This window comes from Megalops cyprinoides, chromosome 19, assembly GCF_013368585.1.
Source record: "Megalops cyprinoides isolate fMegCyp1 chromosome 19, fMegCyp1.pri, whole genome shotgun sequence".
NCBI lineage: Eukaryota > Metazoa > Chordata > Actinopteri > Elopiformes > Megalopidae > Megalops > Megalops cyprinoides.
Genome location: NC_050601.1, coordinates 24,148,376 through 24,175,431, shown reverse-complemented (window position 1 = coordinate 24,175,431; position 27,056 = coordinate 24,148,376). Strand labels below are relative to the sequence as shown.

The 27,056-nt window shown below is 46.1% G+C and overlaps 1 protein-coding gene across 1 annotated transcript; it reads left to right on the top strand.

The window, feature by feature from the left end:
- The first annotated feature begins 8,839 nt into the window (after positions 1-8,839).
- Positions 8,840-25,514, top strand: LOC118794034 (E3 ubiquitin-protein ligase RBBP6-like). The gene is given in 18 exon segments (XM_036552166.1): positions 8,840-9,977; positions 11,002-11,101; positions 11,349-11,385; positions 14,095-14,139; positions 16,689-16,777; positions 16,871-16,967; positions 17,196-17,335; positions 17,634-17,806; positions 17,966-18,069; positions 18,204-18,335; positions 18,337-18,578; positions 18,996-19,074; positions 19,172-19,229; positions 19,499-19,556; positions 19,745-20,116; positions 20,413-20,532; positions 20,642-22,534; positions 23,218-25,514. Coding segments are annotated over 18 exon segments (5,508 nt in total). The 5' UTR covers positions 8,840-9,811; the 3' UTR covers positions 24,821-25,514.
- Positions 25,515-27,056: the final 1,542 nt, after the last annotated feature.

Sequence of the window (27,056 nt, the reverse complement as noted above, 5' to 3'; positions counted from 1 at the left end):
CCTGACAGGAAGGACATATGGAAACAAGTGGCTGCCGCTGGCACTGTACCAGTAACATCGGGTTCTGTTGGTGAGTGGGGCAAAGCAGCTTAGGTTTGCAATCTGCTGTTTTCCCGCATGCACTACACCTCCCTCATCACTAGGGGGAGCTGAGGAGCACCTGCAGTTAAAACCCCTTTTCTCGATTGTGGCGACAGCTGCTATACTGATAGCTCTGGCTACCCAGCAGAGCTCCTGTCCGTGAAAATGAGGCGCACGCTGAGCGGTTTGAGGTTGGTTTTCACACGACCCGAGGTGGTTTAAATGCCGTCTTTGAGCTGACGAGAGAGCAGTGTGAATGAAGCTGGAGAATTGCTGACGCCCAGAGCCTGCAGCGTCACATGGCACTAGGTGTCATTCGCATCACATTACATTCCATTTGCTTATCAGCCGCTCTTATCCAGAGCGACTTATATTGCATCACAAATACCAGTCAGCTTTGCCAATCCCGGAGCTTAAAGAAGGCTGCCATACTTCCTCAGCTAATACCATAGCCTCCAGTACTTTGTGTTTCACATGGTTAGAAATGCGCTTAGGCACCACTGCTGCCCTCTCTGCTTACAGCTTCATAAAGCCTGTTGAATTTCCTGAAATTCCCATATATAAATACTGCTTTTGCAACATGCTAAGGTGTTAATGATGCCTCTATCAATACAGATTGAAGGTGTGCATCACCATTATCTTGATTCATTTAGATACACAGCAAAACATATGTGCCAAACATTTCATCCTGCTGAGGGAGGCTTTACCTGGTGCAAATTCAATGGCATCAGCACCAGGAGTTGGCAACCATTTTAGAGACATTTGTCAGTCCAAGGAGGAGTAACCAGATGGACAAACCCAGCTCGGTGCCATTAAAACTGCTGAACAGTGCAGTGCAGGTTTATATGAAAAGGCTTTAGAAATTATTTCCCAAGAGGACAGAGCAGCAGAGGGAGGCTGAAATGAATTTCTGATCTCTGTTGCTGTACTAGATTAATATTAAAATGCCACTTACACTTTCCCACATTTTTATGGACTATTTCTACAAATGTCATGGATGCTGCAATTCAAGCAGAGCAGTTTAAGACTAAAACGCTTTTCTTTTGTTGTTAGTGTTTAACCATTTCCTTGTTAGCACCATGTGCAGTACCTTGTAGCAAATGCAGCAATTTTATTTATGCACAATAAAGAGCCACAACAAACATTTAGACTAACAGCTGCGTTCAATGCACAGACACAACAGTCACAGTTTGCAGACTGGTTTCAAACTGCAACACAAAGGCGAAAGAGATCAGAGGTGGGGGGACATTATTGCTATCGCTACTGCCAGACAGCACAAAGAAGGAACAGAACAAACACACCTCCACAAATGGAGGATTGCTGTATTAAACAAAAGAAAAAGCTGAAAAATCTACTCCTGGTCATTTCAGCTCTCTACACAATGCTCAGTAGGTAGCACTTGGTTCCACCATCGTTTTTGCTGGGGAACCAGCCTCCATTATGAGACGCCGTTGGTAAGAGCTTGATCCATGAGGATGAGACGAACCTGGAAGGCTGCCAGCCTTCGAACAAGCTGGGGTGGGGTGTGGGGGTGGGGATGGGGGTAGGAATGCTCTGGGTCAGGACCACAAACTCATAGGATTCCTTAAGGAGAATTGTGTGCTCAGAACCTCCCGCCCGAGTCCTGCACCTGCCAGGGAAACTCAGCAGCACCCCTTCCTGCATCTCGATGAACCCCCGGGAGGGGTGGGAACAGCTGAGAAGCAGGAGCAGCAAGGAAGATGGCTCGGGGGGGGGGAACGATGGAGACAAAGGAAACAAGCGGGTCTACACACCGAGTATCAGACCTGATCGTAATGGCAGTCCCTGGGACCAAAGCAACACACATACCACAGATACGAACACATAAAAATATACGCACATGCACTTGCACACACAAGCCAGTTACTGCGGGAAGGCATGGATTTGTACCCAGTGCCATTCCTGTCTTTTCCTCTCTGCATCAGGAAAAGTACAAAGCATCCGGACGCGAAGGGCGATCTTACTGAAGCCATGCCAGCCGCCAGACACCCATGAGGATGAAAACACCCGCATCGCAGACAGTTTCACACGGTCTCTCACTCACACACACACACCGAGCTCTCCCACGCCGATCCCTTCGCCAATCAACAGTCGGCGGGCGTCACAGCTAATTGTTTGCAGCTGCCATTAGTCGAAAACAAAGCAAATCTACATATGTTTAATCTTGATTAAGCAGAGCTGGCATAAAGCCTAGCCGACAGATCCGAGCGATGCTCTCACAAAAGGGGGTTGTGGCGTGCAATTCGGAGGTGGCTAGGGTGAGAGACAGAGGAAAACACGGAGTCTAAAGCTGGGTGCAAATTGAGTGTCACAAATGCTGAGCTTAAAAAAAGTCATCCTTTTGAAAAAGAAAGAAATAACACAAACAACAATGGGAAATAAGACAGGGTTTCCTTACAGCCAAGAACGCTCACGCCGTCCGCAAGTCTCTCTCTGTCTGGCGTCCCAGCAGAAGAATCCGAGGGAGAATCCGTAACCTGGACCGTTCAATGGCTCGGCATTCTATATAATTGGCGTCGTCCTCGTCACTGTTCGACTCTCGTGATCCGATCGCGTGTCACTCACCTCTGAACCGCTTTGAGTCAAGTCGATAGGTGCCGCTCGACCTCTCTGAGAAATATCTTACCCTGGGTGTAAAGATTCAGAAGGGTTGTGTGCATGACAGTGTGTGTGTGTGTATGGGGGGGGGTAACGAAGGGAGAGTGTCTCCTTCTTGTGACATGGCACAATGTCTGTGATGTAAACAAAGATTGTAAATGTGATATCGGACAGCCAATGTTATGGTGGAGGGGTACAGTTCGGCCACAGACAGAGGACGGAGAAGACAGACGGGTGGAGGTGTGTGGCTCTTCAGGGATCGCCGGTGGGATGCAGATGCACTTCAAAAACGCCTGCCGCTCTTTGAGATGGTCACAGATGCTCCAGCTTCGCATGGCGATGGCCACTGTTCCCCGCAACGTTAAGGAAGAGCACGAAAGTATGACCATTGTAATGGTGTTCGGCTTGTGAAAGCTACTCATGAGTGGATCTTGGGGCTCTGCTTAAGTGCAGCAAAAGGTCAGAATTCTCCAGCATTTGCAATGTGGCCAAAGCATAAATGTAGCCAAAGACTGCAAAGTTGACATGAAACCAAGCTGGGGAGACACAAACTAAAGGACGCTAACACCCAGCTGCCCAGCTGCCACCCTATCTCACAAATGTCAGGTACAGGTACGGGGCTGGCCCCTCTTTGCTCCGCGTGATCAATATGGTCCACCTCTTACACGATGTGAGGTTTTTTTGTTGATCTGACAGTAGCTGGCGGTTAAGAGGACGGTATTGGGGGAAAAAAATTGGGGTCGTGCCCGAGACCCGCTCCGAACTCCGCGACGCACCCCTTTTTTCCCGCGAGTTTACCGCACTGACCGACACATACAAAAAAAGCACCCCAAAACAACGTGAACCCCCCAACAGAAAAGGAGCAAGACAGAGGGGGAGAGAGGAGGCGAGGCGCTGGCACCCTGCCACCCTCCCGCCACCCCGAGCCAACGCTTGGACAGCCTTCAAGGGCCAACAGGGACGACCCAGCACCCCGTGCCTGGCAAAGCGGGCACGCTCGCCTGTTTTTCCTCCCCTCTGCCTTTCTTCTCCCCGTGTCCCACCCTCCCGGCTGTACCCCAAATTGCGTCCGCTGCACAAAACAGGGTATCGCCCACCCACGCCCCCGTTTTTTTTTTTTGTTTGTTTTTAAACCCTTTTTTTCGCGATGCGAGCGGAAAGGTGTGGATCTCTCCTTACCTGGCAGACAGCAGACAGGAGTGGCAGTGTGAAGCGTGCAGCAGACGGCTTTAGCGGATCAGCTCGCGGGGGGAGAGAGGAGCCAGACATGGCGGCAGGGGGAGATCGGAGGCAAATTAAAATGTCGGCAGAGAGAGGGGGCAAACTCGGCTCCCCCCACCCCTGCTGCAAGGAAACGTTCGCTGCTGAACGAGAGACCAAAGACAAACACCCCCAGCACAACATTTAGGGAACATACTTTATTTTTCCTCAAAAATGAAACTACATGCTTTTTCCCCAATTACAAAATTGTGTCAGATGATCCGTTCACATGCATAACGTATCTTATTGTGGGCTTTGCTCATGTTTACTTGCTTACTGACATTTCTTGAGCTACTGTAATTTAGAATAGGTTGCAAGTACACTCACAATCCAATTTTTAGATATTCAATTCTTGCATAAATAAGAGTAGCACTTACAGCAGTGTTGTAATTAGCTTAAGAATGACATCAGTGACTTTCTTGTTTATGGTTCAGAGAGCAGGGATGTGTGACATTTTTTTTCAAATATGTTAATGATGGTGAATAAAACAGTCTGGCCCGAACCAAAGGTGTTTTCATGTTAGATCTGCTTGAATAAATCTTTAAAAAAGTAAGCTTCTTAAGATGGTGATTCCATCTACTTTTATATTCAGCAACTAGAGCTTAGAAGTGAGTCAACGATCAGTGTGGTGTAGTCTGTATGAAACTTGATTTGTAATTACGCTTTTGCGGCAGTGGTGCTGTGTTCTTGATCCAAATATTTGACTTTAACGAAACACAAATGAAACAAGGACCATATGCCAGTAATATTGTTTGAGAGGCCTGTGCTGTACAATCACAACAAAGAATGCATTGTATTTTTAGCAATGACATCATTGTTTATCTGCCTTCATTACTTATTCATTGTCACACTGCATACTGATTGTATATCAATACACTATTTCTGGGTCCCAAGAGTCAATAAAGGCACCCGTTCTGAATGAAGACTGAGCCTCACAGCCCAGGCTGAAGGCGCACTGTGTCATTGGTTGACAGTCACCAGGAGTCTGTAGCTGTAGAACATAATTGGCTCAATTCCACCAGAGTCGGCTGGGCTATGTTGACCGGTGTCCCCTTGTGGCACCACTCCTTAGCACCCTCTAGTGACTGATTGGACGCCTGTGGGTCACCCTAATGAAGTCAGTGAAAGATGCACGTGTCGTCCATGCAGTGTTCGGTCTCTTATGGTGCGCTGTGAGGACCTTGGGTGTGAAAAATGTAGCCTATGCCTGCATGTCACTGTATTGGCGGAAAGCATTAGTTATGCCTCCACACTTCTGAGTGAGTGTGGAGGGTGCAAAAGTGAAGCAAATTTATTGCACAGCGGGCAGTTCCAAAATTAGGGTGACAAAGGCAGGAAAAGTACAAAAAGAATGTACTTTTTTGGCACATTCAAATAAAATGAAACCAGTGATATAAAGAAAACACAGCCCACATTTTTGAAATGAATTAATCTTCCAGAAGCTAATAACAAGGAGGGTGAATGCCTGAGATTGAATATGCTATTTGATTTGATATTTAGATATTTAATACCCACAGCTACAGTCGTTGCAGTTGTGCTGGCGGTTTCTTCGGTTTAGTGTATTAAGTCAAGAAAAAAATGGTTGGTTCTGATCTCTCTTTACAAAACAAAGTAAATCCAACAAATATTTGGGACACAAGCACAGTGTAATTTCATGGCCCAACTCATCACCTGTTAAGAAGTTGCAGTGTTGCACTCTTTGTCTCACTCCACTGGCTCCTTGTAGCTGCCCGCATCAAGTTCAAGGCCTTGATGCTTGCATTCAGAACACCCAACAAAACTGCACCTACCTAACTGAACGCACCATAAGTCTTCCCTCCCGACCGCTGCGCTCTGCTGCCGAACGGGATGTCTCATTGTGGCACAAAATCACTTTCCAGAACCTTCTCCACTGTTGTCCCCTGAGGGCGGAATGGACTTCCACATTTCCACATCTGTTCTTCCGAGTCTCTCACTGTCTTCAAGAAAAATCTGAAAACACAGCTTTCCCATGCTCACCTGAACACCTGAAACACTGCCACCTAAAGCAATTTCTTATATCGTAAGCTTTCATTTCCATACAAAAAAAAATCTATCTATGATTTCATGCACTTTTATCTCTACCAGCTAGCTTGTGCCTTGTCTGGCCAACTATTTAAACTTGGTCAGGCTGCGCTTCTAATATTGTTGACTCCTTATGTGGCTTTTTGCTTGTGCTATACTCTGCCTCATTTGTAAGTCACTTTGGATAAAAGCGTCTGCCAAATGAATAAAGGTAAATGTAAAGACACTGGAGATCATCAGATCATATCTCCATATTCTCCTTGACTGGAACATAAATACGATTATGGTTTAATGGTAAAACCAATAAAAATGACAACAGGGCATTCCACTGTGGAAAAAAAGACATTTTTAAATTGGAGGCAATTTTATGTAGCTTTTGCCTAAAGCCTAAAATTGCACTACTCACCCTACTCCTGGAGGGCTGTGGTATGATTACTATACTTTAGATTACAAGCAGTGAAGAAGATATTTAAATACTAATTGGACTACTCGGTGCTGGCCAGAGGCAGATCGCCTCCCCCTTTTGAGCTGGGTTCTGCTCAAGGTTTTCCTTTTAAGTCAGGCTTGCTCTTGGGGTTTTAGGCCTGGGATCTCTGGAAAGCTGCAACAATATCCTTTGCAGAAAGAGCTATACAATTTGAATTGAATTGAATGATTTGACTAAACCTTCTTTCAAGATCAACAAAATGAGATTCGGGAACAGAACAAAACCAGCTTAAGTAGGGCATTAGTAAGACCACTTTGCATTTAGCGTACATTCAGAAGGCCTTTATAAAGCAAACATAGCTTCAGAGTGACATACCATGTTGTGAAAAAAAGACCCACACATGTGGAAACACGTGGCACTCTTTTTCTCTTGTCATAATACACTTTTACTTGACTATGACAGCTGACTGTATAACAGCTTCATAAAGTGTTAGCGACATGTTCATAAGAGTATTGTCCATTCTTTTTGAAGATGTTATCAAATCATATTTCCTTATTGACCAAAGAACATAATTCTGATTTCATCTACTGTTATGCATTGCTTTCAGTAAGATACGGTACGTAGGAAGGGCACCTTCTTTTAATCTAACAAAATCTTTAACTGTAGCTCGTATCAATTCTGAGATTATCCATTTCATAATTTGTATTTATTTTATTTTCTGTGGCTTTACTCAACCCTATTTTAGAATCACTAATTATACACTAGGCCTGTCTCACAATGACAACCTCTGCTCTCATGCTCGACCCGCTCCAAAACCTTTATGATTGCACATGTATTATTTGTATTCATCCATACACTAATTTATACTTTAATAATATAAACAATCTATAACACTTGAATAATTATGCCCATAATAATGTGTTAACAAGTTTGAAGGCACCAATGGTCCGGTAAGATTCAAAATGTATTTCACATCACAAGACATATCCTCCTAAAACTGAAAATCGTCTTACAAGAGAACTAAATCCTTCCTCTTAAACTAAAAATGTAGACTGTAAAAAATTGTAAAATGGTCTAATATATCCTAATATATTTACATGTACATTTATGCATTTGGCAGACGCTATTATCCAAAGCGACTTACAAGTGAGGTACAATGCAACACAAGCGAAAAAGCATAGAGTCAACAATATTAGAAGTACTGCATGACAAAGTCGCAAAGGTTGGCAAAGTACCAACTAGCAGGTAAAGCTAGTGAGTGTGTTAAGCCATTACAACCAAACCATTACAGCCAAATCATTACATTTTTTAAAAAAATAATATAGTTTAATAGTAGACAGGGGGGAAGTGTTTCAGGCGCTCAGGTGAGAGCAGAAGAGCTGTATCTTCATATGTTTCTTGAAGACAGAGAGGGACTCAGCAGAACGGATGAGGTGTGGAAGTTCATTCCACCACTGGGGGACGACGGCTAATATGTCCTGCAGCTAATATTGTGATGGAAGTTGTAGGACAGTGAGACATTGTATGCACTTTCACATGTTGCCAAAGAATCATTTACTTGTTCAAGAGCATCGTCCTGAGCAGGCTCTATGTACATCAACCAGACTTCATGTCTGTGTCATCAACATGGGCTGATGCAGTGGACACAGACTGATCACCGTTTCAATAACATGCAAAATTAGAGCATCTGCTCAGCCACACATTTTTGTGACTAACAGTAACATCACACAATAGCCTACAATGCTTCTGGCGTCAGTGGTTGGATGCTCTCCCTAAATTTAACAAAACCGGTATTGGAATAGAAACCAGTTTCCATTGCTGGGCTTGCTGAAACCAATATAGTAAAGACGTGCACTGCTACTTGACAATTTCCCATTGACTGCATGCAATGGAGAATCTTATAGCTTTTCTCCCAACCTATTACATTTGCTTTGGAATTGCCACGCCAGTTGCATTCATAATATATACAAGATCACGTAGAATGACTCAAATCCTTATTTACAGTGCGGGGGGCTTGCAGGCTAGCTGTAGCGCAGCGCATTTCCACCGTTCGGGGTTCAGCGTCTGAGACAACTACTCTACGCAACTCTTCCAAACTTCCATAAGGAGTCGTGTCAGTTCAAATACCACGATGTGTCATATTCTTACATGTGCTGCGATTAAATTACTAACGAAAATGCATCTGCTTAGCACACAAAGTTACTTCTTTTTCCACAGCTGCAAAAAGGATTACCACAACTCGCTACCCTCGACGCCATATCGGTTTCGTAGCTCCCCGCCCACCCATGCCGTTTACGCTTCTGCAAGGTGCGCGCGTAAAAAACGTGCGCTGAAATGATACGCTATGTTGCGTGTGACGTTGCGTGCAACGTGCCCCCTGTGTCCTCGCACAGGAAACCCCGATGTGCCTGTCATATTCCGCCATAGTGGTCTGCGTAGAGACGGCGAGTTGAACGGTGAAATACACCGAGGAGTTATTGTCTATAAATATTGTTTGCTAGCTAGTTAAGTACGCAGGGTTAATATTAAGTAAGAGCAGGTGGTTACTTTCTTGCAGCACCGAGGTTTTTGACATTTCGCAGGGATATGAAACGTATTAATATTACACGGGAGCGCCATTTTCACCAGTCTTTTTTGTTTTGGTGAGGAGGAAGGGAGGCCATTTTAGGCCGCGCTTCTTCCCTGCTTTTCTTTCTTTGTATCTCAGATCTCGGCGTTTTAGCTGTTATCACGACGGACGTGGACACGACGGATATTTGGAGTTTTTAGGGACTGGGGACTTTGGAGGTCTCCTTTCACCTGGATATTTGCCTCTGAAATATTTTTTTTCGTGTTCTGGGACTCTGCGTTTATTAATGGACTTGTTTCGACGCCATGCAATGGAAGTGTTCTCTCTGATCGGACTCTGACGACACCTTAACCGTTTGCAGGGCCGGGACATTTGATGGCAGTCTTTCCTATGTGGGGGTTGAAACCACCCTTGCCAAATTAAACATAGTTGGACACTTTTCTTTGAAGCAACTGGAAGATTCTTTGTTGCCGTATTCAAAACTGTGACGGACTGAAATAATGGAATTGATTTGAGACAATGTCGTTTTGCCGTTGGTACAGGTTACATTTTTCCTTATTGGTGTGAATTTAGCTAGTTTAATTTTCCCCACTTCAGTAAAGCCATAAGGTGAACTTTTTTGTCAGACAGTTGTGTCGAAGAGTTTTATTTATGATGGTGTCGATAGCTTAGCCATTACTGATGCGCTAGCTAGCCAGTAGTTAACTCAGTTTGTAATTAGCTAGCTAGCAAAGGGAAAGGTTGATTAACCCTCAGAATTTGATTGTACACTGCTGTTCTGTCGGGCAAATTTAGTGTAATTTGCTTCAAAAATGTCTTGTGTGCACTATAAGTTTTCATCCAAACTTAACTATGACACGGTCACTTTTGATGGCCTGCATATCACGCTGAGTGACCTCAAGCGCCAGATCATGGGCCGCGAAAAACTCAAGGCTGCTGACTGCGATTTGCAGATAACCAACGCCCAGACAAAGGAAGGTAAGCTTTTCATGCTTGTTGCAATCAGTGATACGTGCGGAGATAAGTGGTCGTTATTCTCCTCTCGATGTGTTCTGTTGCACTCTGGTGGCTGGGTAACCCGTATGAGCTAGCAAGATAGCTATCAGGCTAATGCAAAGATTGGCCATCTAACCGACTAGATGGATGTGCCGTCATGCTTTGGCACGGAATCGACCGTCCACTTTCGTTTACAGTGAAGCCTTTGCAAGATCGCCATTCTATCTAGTTAGTTACAAATGATAATCGGATGGCCCGTGAGTGAGCTAAATTGGCTAATCTGCGGTACAAGTGTTGAGGCACGTGTATTGGTAAGACCATATCGTCAACTCGTATGGAGATTCTCGGGAACATATATAGCAAACTACAGCGTTAGAACTGAAAGCAGTATGTCCCTGAAAGCTGACGTTAGTATAAGTTAGGCAACAGCCTGAAAGTTCTGTAGCTCTCAGATTCATGAGAATTGACCTCATGGCCGAGTTTGCGACCGGTTAGAGTGGAATGTAGTTACTGCGTCTCATTTGTCTGTGTGCTGATAAGCTACATTTGGTCATCCAGATGAGTTTATTTTGATTTCTTGTAAATAACCAGTGTAATAATTAGCGATGTTCTTGGCCTCACACATGTACGCAGCCAGGTTAGCTGTCCGGCTCGATAACGCCTCTGTTCGGGAATCCATTTTGCTTATCGCTTAGCTACGTGAGGCCTCGCGCGACTGAATGTGTCCTGTCCAATCAAAATGTCAGCCGCTCTTCTAGATCCGTGGCGCACGTGTTCGTCGCACAACCATACACCAGTGTAGTGTTGATCCACTTTCAAGCAGAGAAAAAATCGTGGATGTTTGATGTATAGCTAGATCGTGGTTGTTTCAAACCTTGTTCAAATGTATGGCTGATTGTCGTAAAGTAATGAACGTGATTTCGTTGTATGAGAGAGAAAGGTAGGCGCTCTTACCTTTCTTTGAATTGGTTCATTCTGTTTACCTGCCATTGTTTTTCTTTTGCAGAGTACACCGATGATGGGGCTCTCATTCCCAAAAACTCATCGGTTATCATTCGAAGAATACCGATTGGCGGAGTCAAATCTGCAAGCAAAACATTTGTTATGTAAGTGCGAGTCATCTTGCAGTTTTGGTACTTGTGCGTCTCCCTCAGTTCAAGTTTTAATTCTGCTCACAACGATAGTAGGCGTTGCATTTTGAAGGGTTCACCAAGCCTTAAAATAGTAATTAAGCAGGTCAGTTTAGTTTTTTAGTTTGTGGTAGACCTGAGGTGCATATCAAAATTGAATTATGTCATTGTTGGGCTTGAACTGCAGAAATTAACCCATGTCTGTTCTCAATTTGCTTTCTAGTGATCGCTCTGAGCCTCCCAGTGGACCTTCAAAATCAGTATGTAAAAAAACCTCACACTTTTATTTTTCACTTAGGTGTTTGGCTCTAGTTTTACCAGCACTCAAAAAACATTTTGGTACACTTATGATTTAGTGAGTAAAACGTAACCAACCATGCTGTACAGTGGTAAGATTCTGGTGCTAGAATATTGTCATTGTAATGTGTGGAAATCTTTTACAAAATGCATTTAATTTCTCTATATGCACATTATTGAAACTGTAAATTGTTTTTTGTGCATGCCAGTGCACTGTATTTCATATTGAAAGACAACGGTAAAGAAAGTATGAATCTGTTGTACAGATCAATGTACGATCGTTCAGATCATGTTGGTAATGGGTGAACATGAAGGCACGTTCCAAACCTGTCTGTCTTGAAGTGCTACATCTGTAAACACTGTTGTTTTTCTTTTACTTTTTTGTTCCCAAATAAAATGTTTGAAGTCATACCTTTAGTTTTACATTGTATTAAACAGCTGGTTTCTGACTTGTCCATGTGTTAGGACATTGCTATGATAAGGCACATCGGTGTTGAACGAAGAATATCATACTTGTCACGTGTCTGTTATACTGTATGTGCAAGACAAATCGGATTCCGCTAAGGCTCAAACAACCACCAAAACCATTTAAAACGGTATACTTTTGCCTGCAAACAACACAGCCAGGCAAATGTATGTACTGCACTGGAGAAGACTAAATGCAGAGGAATTGAAGGTTGGCTTCACACCAGGCTTGATGTGTAAAAAAAAAAAAAAAAAATCTGAAGGCAGAAATTTCTCATACATCGATGATATTGATATTACGGGTAAAATGGCACAGCTTGTACAAACGAAACTCATCTCCATTTTCTAGTTCTGAAATGAGTTTTTTTGTTGCTGGCATTTGCCTACAGCTGTCGTGCTTCTCATATGAAAGTTGACCATCTTCCGATAAGATCAACACGTCAGCTCTTAGTATAACTGAATGCCTTACACAGGGGAAAGGGTTTTTTTTTTTGCCATTTTAAGTAAGTGGTGATTTAAATATATCCAGTCTCCCATCATGAAGTTTTAACTGCAAAGTTGTAGAGTATGTAGTTTTTTTTGTCTTGCCTTGTAATTTATTTTTGCCCTGACAACGAGCGCCTTCTCATCGTGCCTGGTATGAATTGACCTTTATATAGGTTTAGTTTGGTGTCAATGTTGAGAAGCCGAAGTGCTCCATTGTTTGAGCCTTAGCACTTTATAAGAAAACACAAACTGCCTTAAGTACTGCACTTTATATTGCTGTTGTAGTGTTTTTTTTTCTTTTGGTAAAACTGCAGGAAACTGTGGGAAATGTGTTCTTCCACAAAACAAGTGTTGGTGTCTGGCCATTTATTTTCTGCTTCTCGAAGTAACCCTAACCCTCAATACAAGTGCCTTTTTATAAAGTATACCTAAGGGTAGAGTCCGGGAGGACCATTCTATTGAGCATATTGTCAGGTTGATTTAAGTATTTGACAAGTGTACTGTTCAAACGGGCTGACCGGTTCCATCAGTACTCTGTACAATGCAGAACGCAACCTTGTGTCAATAAAATGTGTGTGTACAATTTCTGAGCACCTCTTGCAAGGCCTTGTGTGTTCACTTTTCGGAGAGAGTTCAGTGAGGAATTATTCTCTCTCCGTCACCTTCCTGGGGAGCGTAAGTGAGTAATTGGCCTCTTCAGTGGAGTTCGACACTGCAAAATATGATTTTGCCATTCAGGAGTATGCAAATGAGACAAACAGTGAACTTAGTCAGATAATTGATCTCAAAGCGGCTGTGTGGAAACTAGCGCTCCGAATGTTTCCAGACGGTATGTCCAATGTCTTATTTGTGTGCCATGATGCCATCGGAATGTATGTAAGTGCAGCATATAATTTTTAGTACAAGGGCATGCAAATGTTACAGCTGGTAGCTAACTGTTCAAAAACGAGTGGGGCTAGTTGCGTTAGTTGTCTGGATGTCGATCAGCCCACCGTCTGAATGCAGTGTAGTGTAATGGCTTCGTAAAAGTTTTAAGACCATATGATGGCGTTATACTCGTTTCTCTTACCGTAATTAATTTGTAATTAAGCCTTTCTTTGTAAAACGTGTAGGTTTGAATTGTATTCATTCACATGTTATTTGTGATAGTGGTGACACTCATTTGAATCAGTCCATTAGGTGAATCTAGTCTCTGATTTTCCAAAATGCACACATGCATTTGTAGAAACTATTTTAGTGACGGTGGTCTTGCGATCATTTGATCTGCATGAAGTGTAAACAAATTCTGTTTACAAATTTTAGAAGTCAGATCTTTTTCCTTGTTTTTTAGCTAGCCTGCTCGGAATGTGACTAGCTTTTAGCAGTGACTTTCTTAAGCCAGTGCTTTATTCTGTTAGCTGAGCACTGACAGTCCATGAGTAATCATGGGCCATACATGATGAATGTATACCACAAGTAAGGTGCAATGCAGAGTTAAATGCTGCATTTCATTTCTTAGACGCAATATTAATAGCCAATTGCGAATAGACAGATGAATATATTTGAGTTTAAACAAGAAATGTAAAAATGCTTGTGAAGTTTAGATGTTTTAACATGACGACAGTGCTGACTAATGGAAACTAATGGAGTCCATGGTAATGGAATGTTTGTACGTGATGTTCATGAGCTGTGCCTTATCATAGCATTAAACTTGAGTTTTGTCTTTAATTTTTCACAAACAGATCGATGATTCTGCTGCCTCTATTTCTCTGGCCCAGCTCTCCAAGGTATATTCCCTCTTGTGATTTGTTGCTGTTGATTATCAGCTTGGTTTTCGTTGATCCGTCTCACTTGAATTTTGCGTCTTGGTGCCTTTGCACTTCTATGGAATTGTCCAACCATGGTCTACAGAAACTGATCTGTCTTACGTAAATAGTATTTGGATGAAAAAAGCTTCTTTAAAAATGGCATTGAATTATAGTGAGTGTTGTACTCCAGTGGAGTGCAGTGATCTTAAGCAACATTCCATTTCAGTAATGTAGTCAACAAATTTGTTCCAAGGTTGGGCATGCTCCAAAGAATAGATTTCAGTTTAAGAATGTTTATTAATGTAATGTTTCCATATTTACATGTTAATGGACAGAGTCGTAGCGAGTGGCACTTGATGTTGTGCACTTTACTTCATACTTGTGTTAAGCAGCGCACCATGCTTGTTCTGAGTCTTCTTTTCTCCTTTATTACTCTAAATAATTGTCAGATTACTAACTATTGTCTTAAGTATAGAAATTGTTTCTGTTCGTCAGAATGAATGTTCAAAATTTTTCAAACATGGGGATAACTTTTTGGATGCAATGTAATAATTAAAAGGATACTGGCTAGTAACAGGGAGAATAATATTGAATTACCATATGGAAGTATCATTTATTTATATTATTTGGTATGTAATTTTAAACTGTTGAAATGGCTCAAATAGAATTTTGTATGTATGCCACATTGGCATCTTCTACTATGTTGACCATCAATATTTGCTTGTTGCTGGACAGTATCCTGTGAAGTTTGGGAAAATGATGTGTAATATATGTAAGACCTTGCTGTGAGCCGAGCAGTGTGTGTGCATGCCTGATCCTGGAAAGTTGCGCCTTTTGTGTTTTTGCACTACGAACGCAGCTCAAAAAAGGGGTCCAAGGGTCCGTGTGTTTTTTGGGGGGTGGGGGCTTTTGACTGGCTATCAGCAAACTAGTCAGACTGTGTTCGGAGCGCAAAAAACCCACAGCCTCAGTTTTGGGCCAGTTTGAGATGGGAGGGGAGATCCCTGAGAGCTGCTCACCTGAGCGCATTACCTGGTCACGCCTTTCGGGATGTCAAGACAGTCCGTTGCCGGCTCTGGAAGAGTGAAGTGGCCATATGTCCCAACACATTCGTGCTCCCAACCCGTTGTCCTTCCTCGTGTTTTTTTTTTTTCTCTCGAGTTTTTTTCCCCCCCAAGATGAAGATTCAAGAGTTTAATCCATTCCCATGGACCTTTAGCCATGTTGGGGAAAGCATTTATGCACATCCATTTTTAAACCGATTTAAATCTCCAACAGGACTCTGCTCGTGTGCTTTGCTACGCTGTGTAAACTACTACTGTGTAGTATTTAAAGTCAGCTTGTTTGACTGTTTACATGTTTGAACATGGATCTCCATGAAGGCAAAGGGGAATTTCGGTGTGTCTTGTTTGCAGTTTAGTCTGGGCCTTTAAAGCTAAGATGGAATGCTTTCATGTGATGAATGTTTACAAGACATTTTTTAACATTCGCAAAATAAGTCTTAAATGTCAAGGCTACGTAGGATTGGGTACCTTTTGCCTGCAATCTGTGAATGATGAACTGTAAAACATCTTCACCTCTCACTGTCAACACACTATACAGGAAACAGCTTTAATCACATTCTGTAAAAGGAAATTATATTGTGATAAAAGCCAGTTTGTGTGTGGGTCCAGCAATAAACTTTTGAACAGTTGGCCTGTTTTATGTATGAGTGGATAAGTCGGCAAGGTTAAAGTGGTATCTATTGATGCATTTAATACCAATACTTTGTAAATTAAATAGGAAATATCTCTCAAGGTCTCTTAGACCCCAAGCATTGCTGTGTTTCTAGCATGAAACATGCATTTTTAAAGTAACAAATCCAATATTAAAACTTGCGTTTAAAAACTTGCGACGTTTCCTGCATGTTTTAAAATGCGTTGACTTGTGCTCGAGTTATTCGAGGTGCCGATTCGGGTGCGTCTCTGTAAGACTCGTCGATTAGCTATCCACTTAAAAAACATCAAGTGACTTATGCTCTGAAAAGGATGGAATAGCAGTTTGAAGAAACACATTCTATCCTTTTACTTGGAGTTTTCTTAAGGAGCAATTTTAATGTTCCCAGCATTTTATAGAGCTGGAAACTAAGCGCAGGCTTCATAAAGACCAACAACTATGTATTAAAGAGCAATAATTTAGGGCCATTTTAACCAGCAGAGGGCAATTAGACATGTAGCCTGCCAGCCACAAACAGGGCATAAGGGATGGGTTGCTGAAACCTGACCCTCAGGATTGTGAGTTCCAGTCCAAGCTTAATTGGAAAAACAGCGCGGGCCAAATGCTTTAAGGGACTCCCAGGCTGTCTCCTCTCCGCATTTTTTTGTTTTGAAAATTTTTTTCTTGGAGACATTGGCACGGCCAGACGAGACAGGCGGTTGGCTACTCTTTACAGGATGAGGCGGGTGCACATCACTGGCTCTGTGTAAGCTGTCACTACCTTTAAAAAAAATCTCAGTTTGTATGTGAATCCGTTATTGCCTGTCGCACAGACCGCCAACCTCGCCGAAGCGAACGCATCCGAGGAAGACAAAATCAAAGCTATGATGTCCCAGTCTAACCATGACTATGATCCTATCCAGTAAGTATGGAGGTCTGTCAAAGAGAAGAGAATCCATTTTGTGGGCAGCGTGGTTGTGTGTTCTCTTTTCACGCCTTTGCTGTGTTTGATCAGTTACATGAAGAAACTCGTGGGTCCTCCCCCTCCAAACTATACCTGCTTCCGTTGCGGGAAGAATGGCCACTATATAAGAAACTGCCCGACGAATGGGGTAAGAGAGCTTTTCGGTTCTTTTCATAGAAAAATGGGTATGATTGTGTGAAAACTTTTAAATGTATGATTTTTTTTTAACAATTCTGAAATCAGCAGATGAGCTGTTCTATGGCATTTATAAACTCTTCCCTCGCAAAGTCCTGTAAACCACCTTTTCGCGTGTTAGCAGCCTGTCTGCGCAGGCCTGTGAGAAAACTAACACAGCCCTGTGTGGTCGTGCCAGCAGGACAAGAGCTTCGAGGCGCCTCAGCGGATAAAGAAGAGCACAGGCATCCCACGCAGCTTCATGATGGAGGTGGACGACCCCAGCATGAAGGGGGCCATGCTGACCAACACCGGGAGATATGCCATCCCCACCATCGATGCGTGAGTACACGGCCCCTCGATCACGAGACGCAGCCTCCTGAGCCCCATCGGATTAAAGGCCTGCCGCTTACCATCTTCACCCATTTTCTGCATCTTTAATGTTCATAATGTTCATCCACCCACTGCTGCAAAGCCCTTTGAGATGAACTGCAGTGTTTAAAATGTTTGTTTCGTAATTGTCATTAATGTAAGAAAAAAGTCGGCACGCAGCCTCATTTGTTCAGTGAAAGCCACTGCCAGCGCTAATGTAAAATGGAGGTTTGTTCAGTGTCAAAATGAGCGATCTCTGCCCTTTTAGAGAGGCCTATGCCATCGGCAAGAAGGAGAAGCCCCCCTTCCTCCCCCAGGAGCAGTCTTCCTCCTCGGAGGATGAAGACCCGGTGCCGGACGAGCTCCTGTGCCTCATCTGCAAGGACCTGATGACAGACGCCGTGGTCATCCCCTGCTGCGGAAACAGCTACTGTGACGATTGTGAGTCTGCCATCCGACCCCCCCCCCCCCCCCCAGACTCCACTATGAAAACTGGCGTTTGATTTCCTCAGTAATTAGTGTGTGGGACGAGGATGTATGATTGCATGTCTTTGTGGGTGTTTTTTTTTTTGGTTATTTACATTATTTTTGTTCCTTCAGGTATAAGGACAAGCCTTCTGGAGTCAGAGGAGCACATGTGCCCTACCTGTAACCAATCAGATGTGTCGCCAGACGCTTTAATTGCCAACAAGTTTTTGCGTCAGGTAAGAGGCTTTCTTTCTCTGTTTTACCTTGCTGGTTGGTGGTTTCGCCTTCGGACTGGTTTAGTCGGGTCCTTTGGTCACCTCAAGCTTCATCGTGTCAGTGTTTTAAGGAGAGGCTCTCTGTGTTTCGCCAGGCTGTTAATAACTTCAAGAACGAGACGGGCTACACCAAGCGGATGCGGAAGGCCGCTGCCCAGGCGCTCCCGCCCCAGCCCCAGCCCCAGCCGAGGCTCCAGCGTCCCGTCCAGCCTCCCCGCCCCCCCCACGTCCCGGCAGCAGGACCCCCTGATGGCTAACGTGACCCGCCCCGCGGCTGCCGCCACCCCTCCTCCCCAGGCCGCACCGCCAGCCGCCGCCCCTGCTGTGGCGGTCCACCAGCCGTCCGGCGCGCCCCCCCCCTCCGGCATGCCCGCACTGCAGGGCAGCAGCGTTTCCGCTCCCCCCAGCTTCAGCAGCTCCGTGCCCTCCCCCCAGCGTTCCATCAAGCAGGAAGATCCACTTCCATCCAAGTGAGATGCCTTCTAGTCACTTCCCCTCGCCAGTCACTTCCTCTTGTTTCACCCAGTTACTGTCCCTTCCAATTGCTTGCTCTCCCATTCCAACCGGTCACTTCACTCTTCTGTCACTTCCTCTTTCATTCGATCTAGTCACGTCCCCTTTCCAGTCACTTCCTCTTCCAATATCCTTTTGTGCAGGTCCCTAGCCTTGTAGTTCTCCTGAGCCTCCTTTGGTTTTTTGTTTTCTTTGAGACAAGTGCTTCATACAGCGAGTACAGATGGCATTCCAGCAAACTGTATTGGTGCTAGACTCAAGGTCGACTAAGAAAGTGTAAATGTAGTCAATGCATTCAAGTTTTCCCCAGTTATTTAAATTGTCAGTTCTGCAAAAATCTAAATTGGTCTTTTTTTCCTGGGGGAATGTTTCAGAGAGCCAGAGACAGTGACACCAGCACCATCTGTTTTGATGTCAGCAGATCCACCTCTGACCACACCTGTCATTCCAAAGGTGAGTGCAGATGAAAAGATGGGGCCTTTTTGCTGCAGGCTGATGGCTGGCAACAGATGGTGTTTGACCCATCTCTGCTCCTTCCTTCATTCCGCAGGGATTTCACGTTCCTGTGATCGGGCAGCCTCACTCTCTTGCACACATGCCTAGGACCGGTAAGGCCTTGCTACTACTTTGTATTATTGGTACGCCATTTAGTGGATAGCCCTTTTCACTGATTTCCCATTTTGCCTTTCTCTGATCTGATATCAAGACCAAACTCTTTAAATGTCTTGTGAAGCCAAAACGGAAGGTGCTGTTTATAGGCTTGCTTTTACTCAGAGCAGTGTTACATCAAGGTTAGAGTGACTTGGAGGCCAGTTGTTGTAATGAAATGTGGAAAGGGTGGAAATGTTGTCTGACCATATACTGACACTCCCAACAGGCCCGCCACCGCGATCCAACCCGCCCAGACCTGGAGCAGGAAGACCGCTTTGGGAAACGTGAGTGGAGAGGCTTTCTGTTCACAGCAGCCACTAGCAGATCCCCTAGTCCTCATATTGTTTCTATACAGTGAGACAAAAGAAAATGATCAGAAGCAATTCCTAGGAACAAGCAGTTTGTGCAGCTCAGTGGGATGTCTCTGCTCATTTCCATTGGCTGATCTGTGTGCCCGTTGTTGCCCCCTCAGGTCCTCCGGCAGAGGCAGGCCCCACGCTGACCGTCCCCCGCGGTCCCAGGCCCCGCCCATCCCCGCTCCCCAGCCTCCCGCGCTCCCCGTGTACGCTCCCCCCTCGCTCTTCCCCCAGCACCAGCACCCCATGCCCCAGCCACCCGGCCTGGCTCCCCAGCAGTACCCGATGCAGTTCCCACCAGGGCAGCCACCCGCCGCCACCTACAATGTGCCCCCGCCGGTGTTCCCCCCAACCCCGGCAAATGTGGCCGCCGCCTGGGTGCCCCCCGGGACCCAGGCCCCGATGGGCAACGCCATCCCCCCTATGACCCCTGCCCCTTTCCTGTCCAAGGAGGAGTTCTACAGACAGCAGCGTCGCCTGAAGGAAGAGTGAGCAGTTCTTAATTACTTAGTCATGTGCCGTAACCCACAGAGACAAAAGCTCTTACGCTGTGTCATTACAGACTTCAGCAATTTATCTCTTGCACTTGATCTGTTTTTAACTGGAATATCAGTAATTTTTATTTCAACTTGATTGGTATATTAAGTTCTTTTCGAACATTGTGCTGTGTTGTCTAAAGTGTTTAAAGTTTATTTTAACAGTAGTGCTGAATGTTGGAAGTGTTGCCCTGGTCTGATGTGTCTTAACTGTCAGGTTTTATCTCCTTCCTGTTTTTGATAAATAGTTCGCACTGTCGATTCGTTGCCAGGGAGAAGTCTAAGCTGGAGGAATTCACCAACGACTTTGCTAAAGAGCTTCTGGAGTACAGAAAGATGCAGAAGGAGAGGCGGCGCTCCTATTCCAGGTTAGGAATGCTAATGTTGTAATAGGTGGATTATTATAGACCCTTGTTAAAACAGATTTGGCTTGAAAGAGACTGACTTTCTTCCTCTGTGTCTGCTCCTCCTTGGCAGGTCAAAGTCACCCTACAGAGGCTCGTCGTACAGTGGCAGTTCATACTCCTACTCCAAGTCCCGGTCGCGCTCCCGCTCCCGCTCACTGCGCTCCTACTCGCGGTCTGTGAGTCGGTCACGGTCTAGATCCCGCTCACGGTCGCGTTCCCGCTCCTATTCGCCGTACTCGCGCAGAGGCGGTCGGGGGCGCAGCCGTAGCTACCGGTCCAGGTCCCGTTCCCACGGCTACCACCGCTCCCGCACACGCTCCCCATCGTACCGGGGGAGGGACGGCGGCGCTGGCAGCAGCGGGGTGTACCGCTCTCGGTCCCGATCGCCGGGGGGTTACCGCAGCCACACCCCGACGAAGAAAGCAGTGTCCCTGGCTCAGACCGAGGGGGACCGCAAGTACCTAAACCGGTACAGAGAGCCACCTCCCTACGATGCCAAGGCCTACTATGGGCGGAACGTGGATCAGGGAGACTCTTATGAGAGGGAGCGGTACAGGGAGTGGGAGAGGGAGTACAGGGAGTGGTACGAGAAGTACTTCAAAAGCTACAGCAACGCTCCCGGAAACCTGCCCAGAGGACGGCTGCCGCCCACTAACAGGGACCCTTTCACTCCTGAGCGCTTCGCTCCACCCCGTCCCAGAGAGAACTCGCCCTACGCTCGGGGGAGGAGAGACGAATACCCACCCCCGGGGCAAAGCCACGGCATGCCCCCAAGAGGCCGCAACATCCCCCAGACGTACCAGGAGAAGTTCTCCTTCAAAGAGGGCCATGGGCTGCCCCTAGGCGGTGCTGGTCCTGGCAGAGGGGGCAGCAAAGAGCTCCAGAAGGCCCCCAAAGAGAAGGAGGCGAGCGGAGGCGTGGACCCTAAGGGCCTGAAGCACAAAAAACACCGCAAAAAGAGGAAGGGCGAAGAGGGCGACTCGTTCAGCCACTCGGACTCCATGGATGACAGCAGGAAGGACGATCGCAAGGACTCGGTGCTGATGGCCTCGAGCCGGGACGATGCCACACCCGTCAGGGACGAGCCCATGGACGGCTCCGCCCTGCCCTACAAGGCCACCTCAGACAAAGACAGGAGGGAGAAGGTCAAGGGCAAGAGCGAGAAGACCAAGAGGAAGCCCGAGAGTGGCACCCAGAGGAAGGAGTCGTCCACGAAGACTGCCACGGCGGCAAAGCCCTCCAGAGACAAGGACACGGACACAGATCGCGAGAGGTCACCGCGTTTGGAACCGGCTGTCAAAAAGGTTAAAGAGGAACCACCCCTCAAGCCTGATCCGGGCAAACCCCATCCGTCTCAGAGGGAAGACCGCCCACCCCCGTCCCGCAGGGTGGTCCAGAAACCAGTCAAACAGGAGCCCAAGGCCCCCAAAGAGGACGTCAAGGTGAAGAAAGAGCCCGTCAAAGAGGCTGTCCCTGCCAAGCATGACAAGGGCCCCGCCAAAGAGGAGAGGCCCAAGCGGGAGCCCGAGAAGGTGGTCAGGGGCGAGGAGAGACCGTCCAGCAAAGCCGCTGAGGCCAAACCCGAGAAGCGCAAGAGAAAAGACGAGAAGGTCCCTGAGAGGGAACCGGACGCCCCGCTGACCAAGGTGCCCCGGGCCGACGCGGCCGACGGCGTCAAGGGGTCCCCCAAACCCAAGCCCAAGCTAGAGGGTGAAAAGCAGGCAGAGAGGGAGAGGCCAGCCATTCGCCCCCTGATGGAAAAGGAGATTAAGCCTGTGCCCCTAAGGAAGATCAAACTGAACCGCGAGATCGGCAAAAAGATCGGGAGCACAGAGGGCCCTCCCGCACTGGAGGAGTCGGCCGATGGAGCTGGGAAGAGCAAACCCGAGAAGACCAAAGGCAAAATCCGCAGGAAGATCCCAGCCCTCGACAGCTCAGGGTCTCTGCTGGTGGATTATACCAGGTCAGTCATCCCCTCCCACCCTTCTAAGATGTTAAACATTAATTTAATCTGAAGATGTAATATTGACAAACCGTGTTGATCTCCGGTTCTTTGTGTAAATTTGTCTGGAAAAGTTGTAGTTGTCCCTCATGAATACTGAGTAGCGAGAAGAACATGTGTTTTGTTAGCACATACGTTTGAACAATGATCTAGTTTACATGACATAGCATTACATTTACTTTACAGACCCTCTACTGTAGGCTGACCTACAGAGTTTACATTTTTACATGATATGCACAGCTCGAAATGTACATTTGGGTTAAGCACCTTGTACAAGAGTACAGTAGCAGTTCCACACCAAGGATTAGAATCTTTTGGTAACCCTTCTGGTTAAGAGCTCTGCTCCTTACCGCTATGCAGCTGACACACTGTAATATTAGAATATGAGGAAAGTTGTGACTGGAGAATGACCCCAGGATGGGAGGAGATACCATCGTCTCACTGATTCGGACAACCATCCATAGTCAAGCAACCAAACACATAGTTCAACAAGAACTGTCACTGTTTGCTGTGGAAATCTGTCATTCTGTTGGTTCAAATGAGCCAGTGATTGGTAGCAGATGGTATCTCCACCCCTTACAGGAAGCGTCTCTCCATCTTCGCTAAGTGTGTGGTTTGATCCCCAGTTGTGTTGTGTGTTTCAGCACTAGTTCTACCGGAGGCAGCCCCATTAAGAAGCTGGAGGAGAAGCAGGACCTGAGGAAGACTGTGGTCAAGACCCTGGAGGAGTACACCAATGACAGCTCCACCCCGGCCGAGGATGAGATCGTCATGATCCAGGTCCCTCGCTCCAAGTGGGAGAAGGAGGACTACGAGTCGGACGATGATGAGGCGAAGGTGTCCGCTGCGCCGTCAGGAAACGGGGCCCCTGCCGTTGCCACTTCCCTGGCGGAGGAGGGTGTGACTGCCAAACCCAGCAACAAAGACTCCACCCCTCCCGAGAGGCCTGCTTCCATCGCCAAAGAGACCGCAAGCACAGAGGTGCCACCAGATGTCAAGCCTGCAAAAGTGTCTACTCCGAGCGACAAAGAAAAGGAGAAGGACAGAGAGTGGGAGAGGGAGAAGGAGAAGGAGAGGGAGCGGGAGAAAGAGAAGGAAAGGGAAAGAGAGAGGGAGAGAGAGAGGGAGAGGGAAAGGACAAAAGAGAGAGAGCGCAGTGCTTCAGACAGAGACGGCACCGAGAAGCGGAAGCCCCCTGTCTCTGGCTCGGACAAAGAGAGGAACCAGGAGCGCAGCAGTGACTACAGCAGTGAGAAGAGCTCCTCGTCCACCTCGCACTCCTCCTCCAGAGACAGGCCTTCAGAGAAGCCAGACTCTACGTCCTGGAAACCGGGCGCCAAGGACAGTAGTGCCTCTGCTGCAGCTTCTGAGAGGAAGGTAGAGCACAGAGCCGGCGTGAGAGACCATTCTGGCTCCAAGTACAAAGACACTAAACCAAGAGATGCCATCAAGAGGAAAGACTCCCCGCCTCCTTCTAAAGATCAGAACCTGCCCCCTAGAGGCCGGGAGAGGGAAGTGCACGCGGAAACGGCGAAGAGAGGAGCGCCCCCGCCAGAATCGCGGCGAGCAGATCACAGCCCCAGCTGGGACAAGAGACCGCCCCAGAGCGGGCCGGAGCCCAAGAGGCCGGCCCCAGACGACCACAGGGCAGACAGGCCTCCCAGGGAGGCACAGGCCAACAAGCACACGGACGCAAAGGGTGCAAAGGAGCGGGAGCACGGAGCTCACAAGCCGCCGCACCGTCCCGCTTCTCCTGAGGAGCGAGGGGCGGGGCGCGGGGGCGGGGACCGCGAACACGTCAAGCCCAAGCCCCCCTCGGCCCGCTCCGCCCGCCTCTCCTCCGACCTCACCCGTGAGACGGACGAGGCGGCCTTCGTCCCGGACTACAGTGAGAGCGAGAGCGAGGAGGCCTCTGAGCCTGAGCCTCGGGGGCGGGACAGGGGCGGGGACAGCAGCCCCAGTGGCAGCCAGAGCCCCTCGGGCAGCCCCGCCCGCAGCAGCAGCGCCAGTTCCGCCGGCAGCCAGGACAGCAAGAAGAAGAAGAAGGACAAGAAAGACAAGAAGGACAAGAAGAAGCACAAGAAGCACAAGAAACACAAAAAACACAAGAAGCACGCCAGCAACGAGTCGGAGTCAGAGCTGAAGGGACAGAAACACAAACACAAGAAGAAGAAGTCAAAGAAGAACAAAGAGAAGGACAAGGATGAAAAGGAGAAGGAAGACCAAAAACCCAAAGTGACTGCCTGAGAGCCACGGAAGCAGTTGACTTAATTTACTCAAGTCGCTTGTTTTGTAACAACATCAGTATATTGTACAGAGAATTTTTTTGTTTTTGTAAATATGCATATAGATGAAAATGCTGCACGTAATACTACTGCTCAGCTGAGAATTGTTTTTGTTGATTATTTTGTCTTCAGACAATTACAAAAATGCAAAATTGTACAGAAATAGTTTGACCATGCAAATGATAGATGCGGTGTTGAGGGATTAGTTACTTGAATGGTGATAGTGAAATTATTTGTTGTCAACCTTTAAGGATGGGGGTCCGGCATACGTAAGTCTGTTTCAGAAATTCTCTCAGTGATAGTCCCGTTGAGAGGACGCCACTCTCATATCATATAGGCATTCAGTTCTTTGGTTAAGAAATAATTGCTATAGCGAAAAGCACTTTAAAAATACGAGATATAATATCGCATAGCCTGATGGCACAAGTTCCTATATGTACCTCATATCTTGCATAGGATTCCGAATGCATTAGGACTGTTTAATTATGACATGGCAATATTATTATGGGCAGAACTGGATTGTGTTTTAATGAATACTGGCATGGTGACACATCCTTACAGGTAGGTGTGGGATTTGCTGTACTGTGAAAATTTCCTCCGCGGTTTCTTTATTTTTATTTTTATTTTGCATCGCCTTCATGTTTAATTTAAACTACCAGCTGAATACTAGAGAGAAGGCCTTTCTATGTTGTTTTCGATGAAAATAAATTTTTTTCAGCAAAGTACAAACTCTATCTTGGTTTATTGAATGTTGTCACTGGTGTAAGTCTGTTATCATGGGCACTTTTTCTCAAATTTGTAATTAAGGTGAGTGAAAAGACATGAGCTTGTTACACCCTACACTAGTCATTTAACACACTTATCCAGAGCGATTTACATAGCTTACAATTTTTACATGTCATCCATTTATACAGCTGGATATTCACTGAGGCAGTTGTGGGTTAGGTACCTTGCCCAGGGGTACAGAAGTGCCCCAGCAGGGAATTGATGCATTTAGTTAACCTGTCAAATGATCACACATCTGTCTGTAAATTGATTTCCTGCCTATAGATTGAAGTTAAATACAGGCTGAGAATGCAACTTGAGCACAATCTCACTGAGGTATCTCACAAGCTGTAGATTTCCTTTTTAAAGTGATGGAAAATTCTTAAGTGTGTGCTGTAGTTCATTCAGTTGTCAATAGGTGTGGAATGAACCTTTGTGGAACTCCTGTGATGCCAAGATACAATGAAAATCCAATTGGCTCATAAGCCGTTCCCTGGCATCCTTGAGTTTGCAGTATCGGGTGGACCGGTGGGTACTCTGGAAACAGCCACCACATTTGTATAAGGCACCTGCAAATGGCCAATAAGGATAATAAACCCAAAGAACAATGGAATTGCCAGTTTCATGAGGAATTACTTAAAAGCCCTCCTCTAAAATGGGAGAGTTCGCATAAATTACATGTGTAATCATTTTTGATAAACCTGCAATGCCTGTACCTTGTGTGATTAACATTAGTTTGCAGTTTGACATCTTTCAAGACTTCATACTTTCTTGCACAATGAAAACATTTTGTGTGAAGTCATACATGTTATGCTTGGATATGCAGTTGAACAGGTAAAAGGTGACAAAAACTGACTCGTGTTCTATTGAAGACAAAGGATCAATACATTTACACCTTGTGTGTAATGGGTGCAATTCAATATACAGGACAGGGACTGTACCATTCAAAACAATGCTAACATATACCCTTAAGTAAATTGCCTTGTATATAAGTACACATAACCCTGATGCACGCTTCCACATACATAAATATGCATAAGGGGAATGAAAGTTTAGGCTTTGGGCGCTAAGGTATAGACTGAAAAGTTGGGTCTTCAGTCTGCGATGGAAGATGGCCATCGTCTCTGTTGTTCTGACCACAAAAAGAAGCCTGCTCCATCACATGGGAGCTAAGGCGCAGGATGTAACCGGGATGCAAGGTTTTAAGAGACGTGGAGAGCCATGTGTCCTGAAGAAACTCAGCCAGTGTGAAGGGTCAAATGATTGATTAGTGGGAAACAATTCCCTGTTCTGTGCGATTGTTGAAGAAATCATTCAGGCAGAGCAGTTGTTCTGATTCAGAGGAGCAAAGCTTTATTCTCATGCCTGTATGGGGAGAGTCAACATATGCACGCTAGACAGGTGATGCAGTCAACTCTCACAAAGTTAGAAAA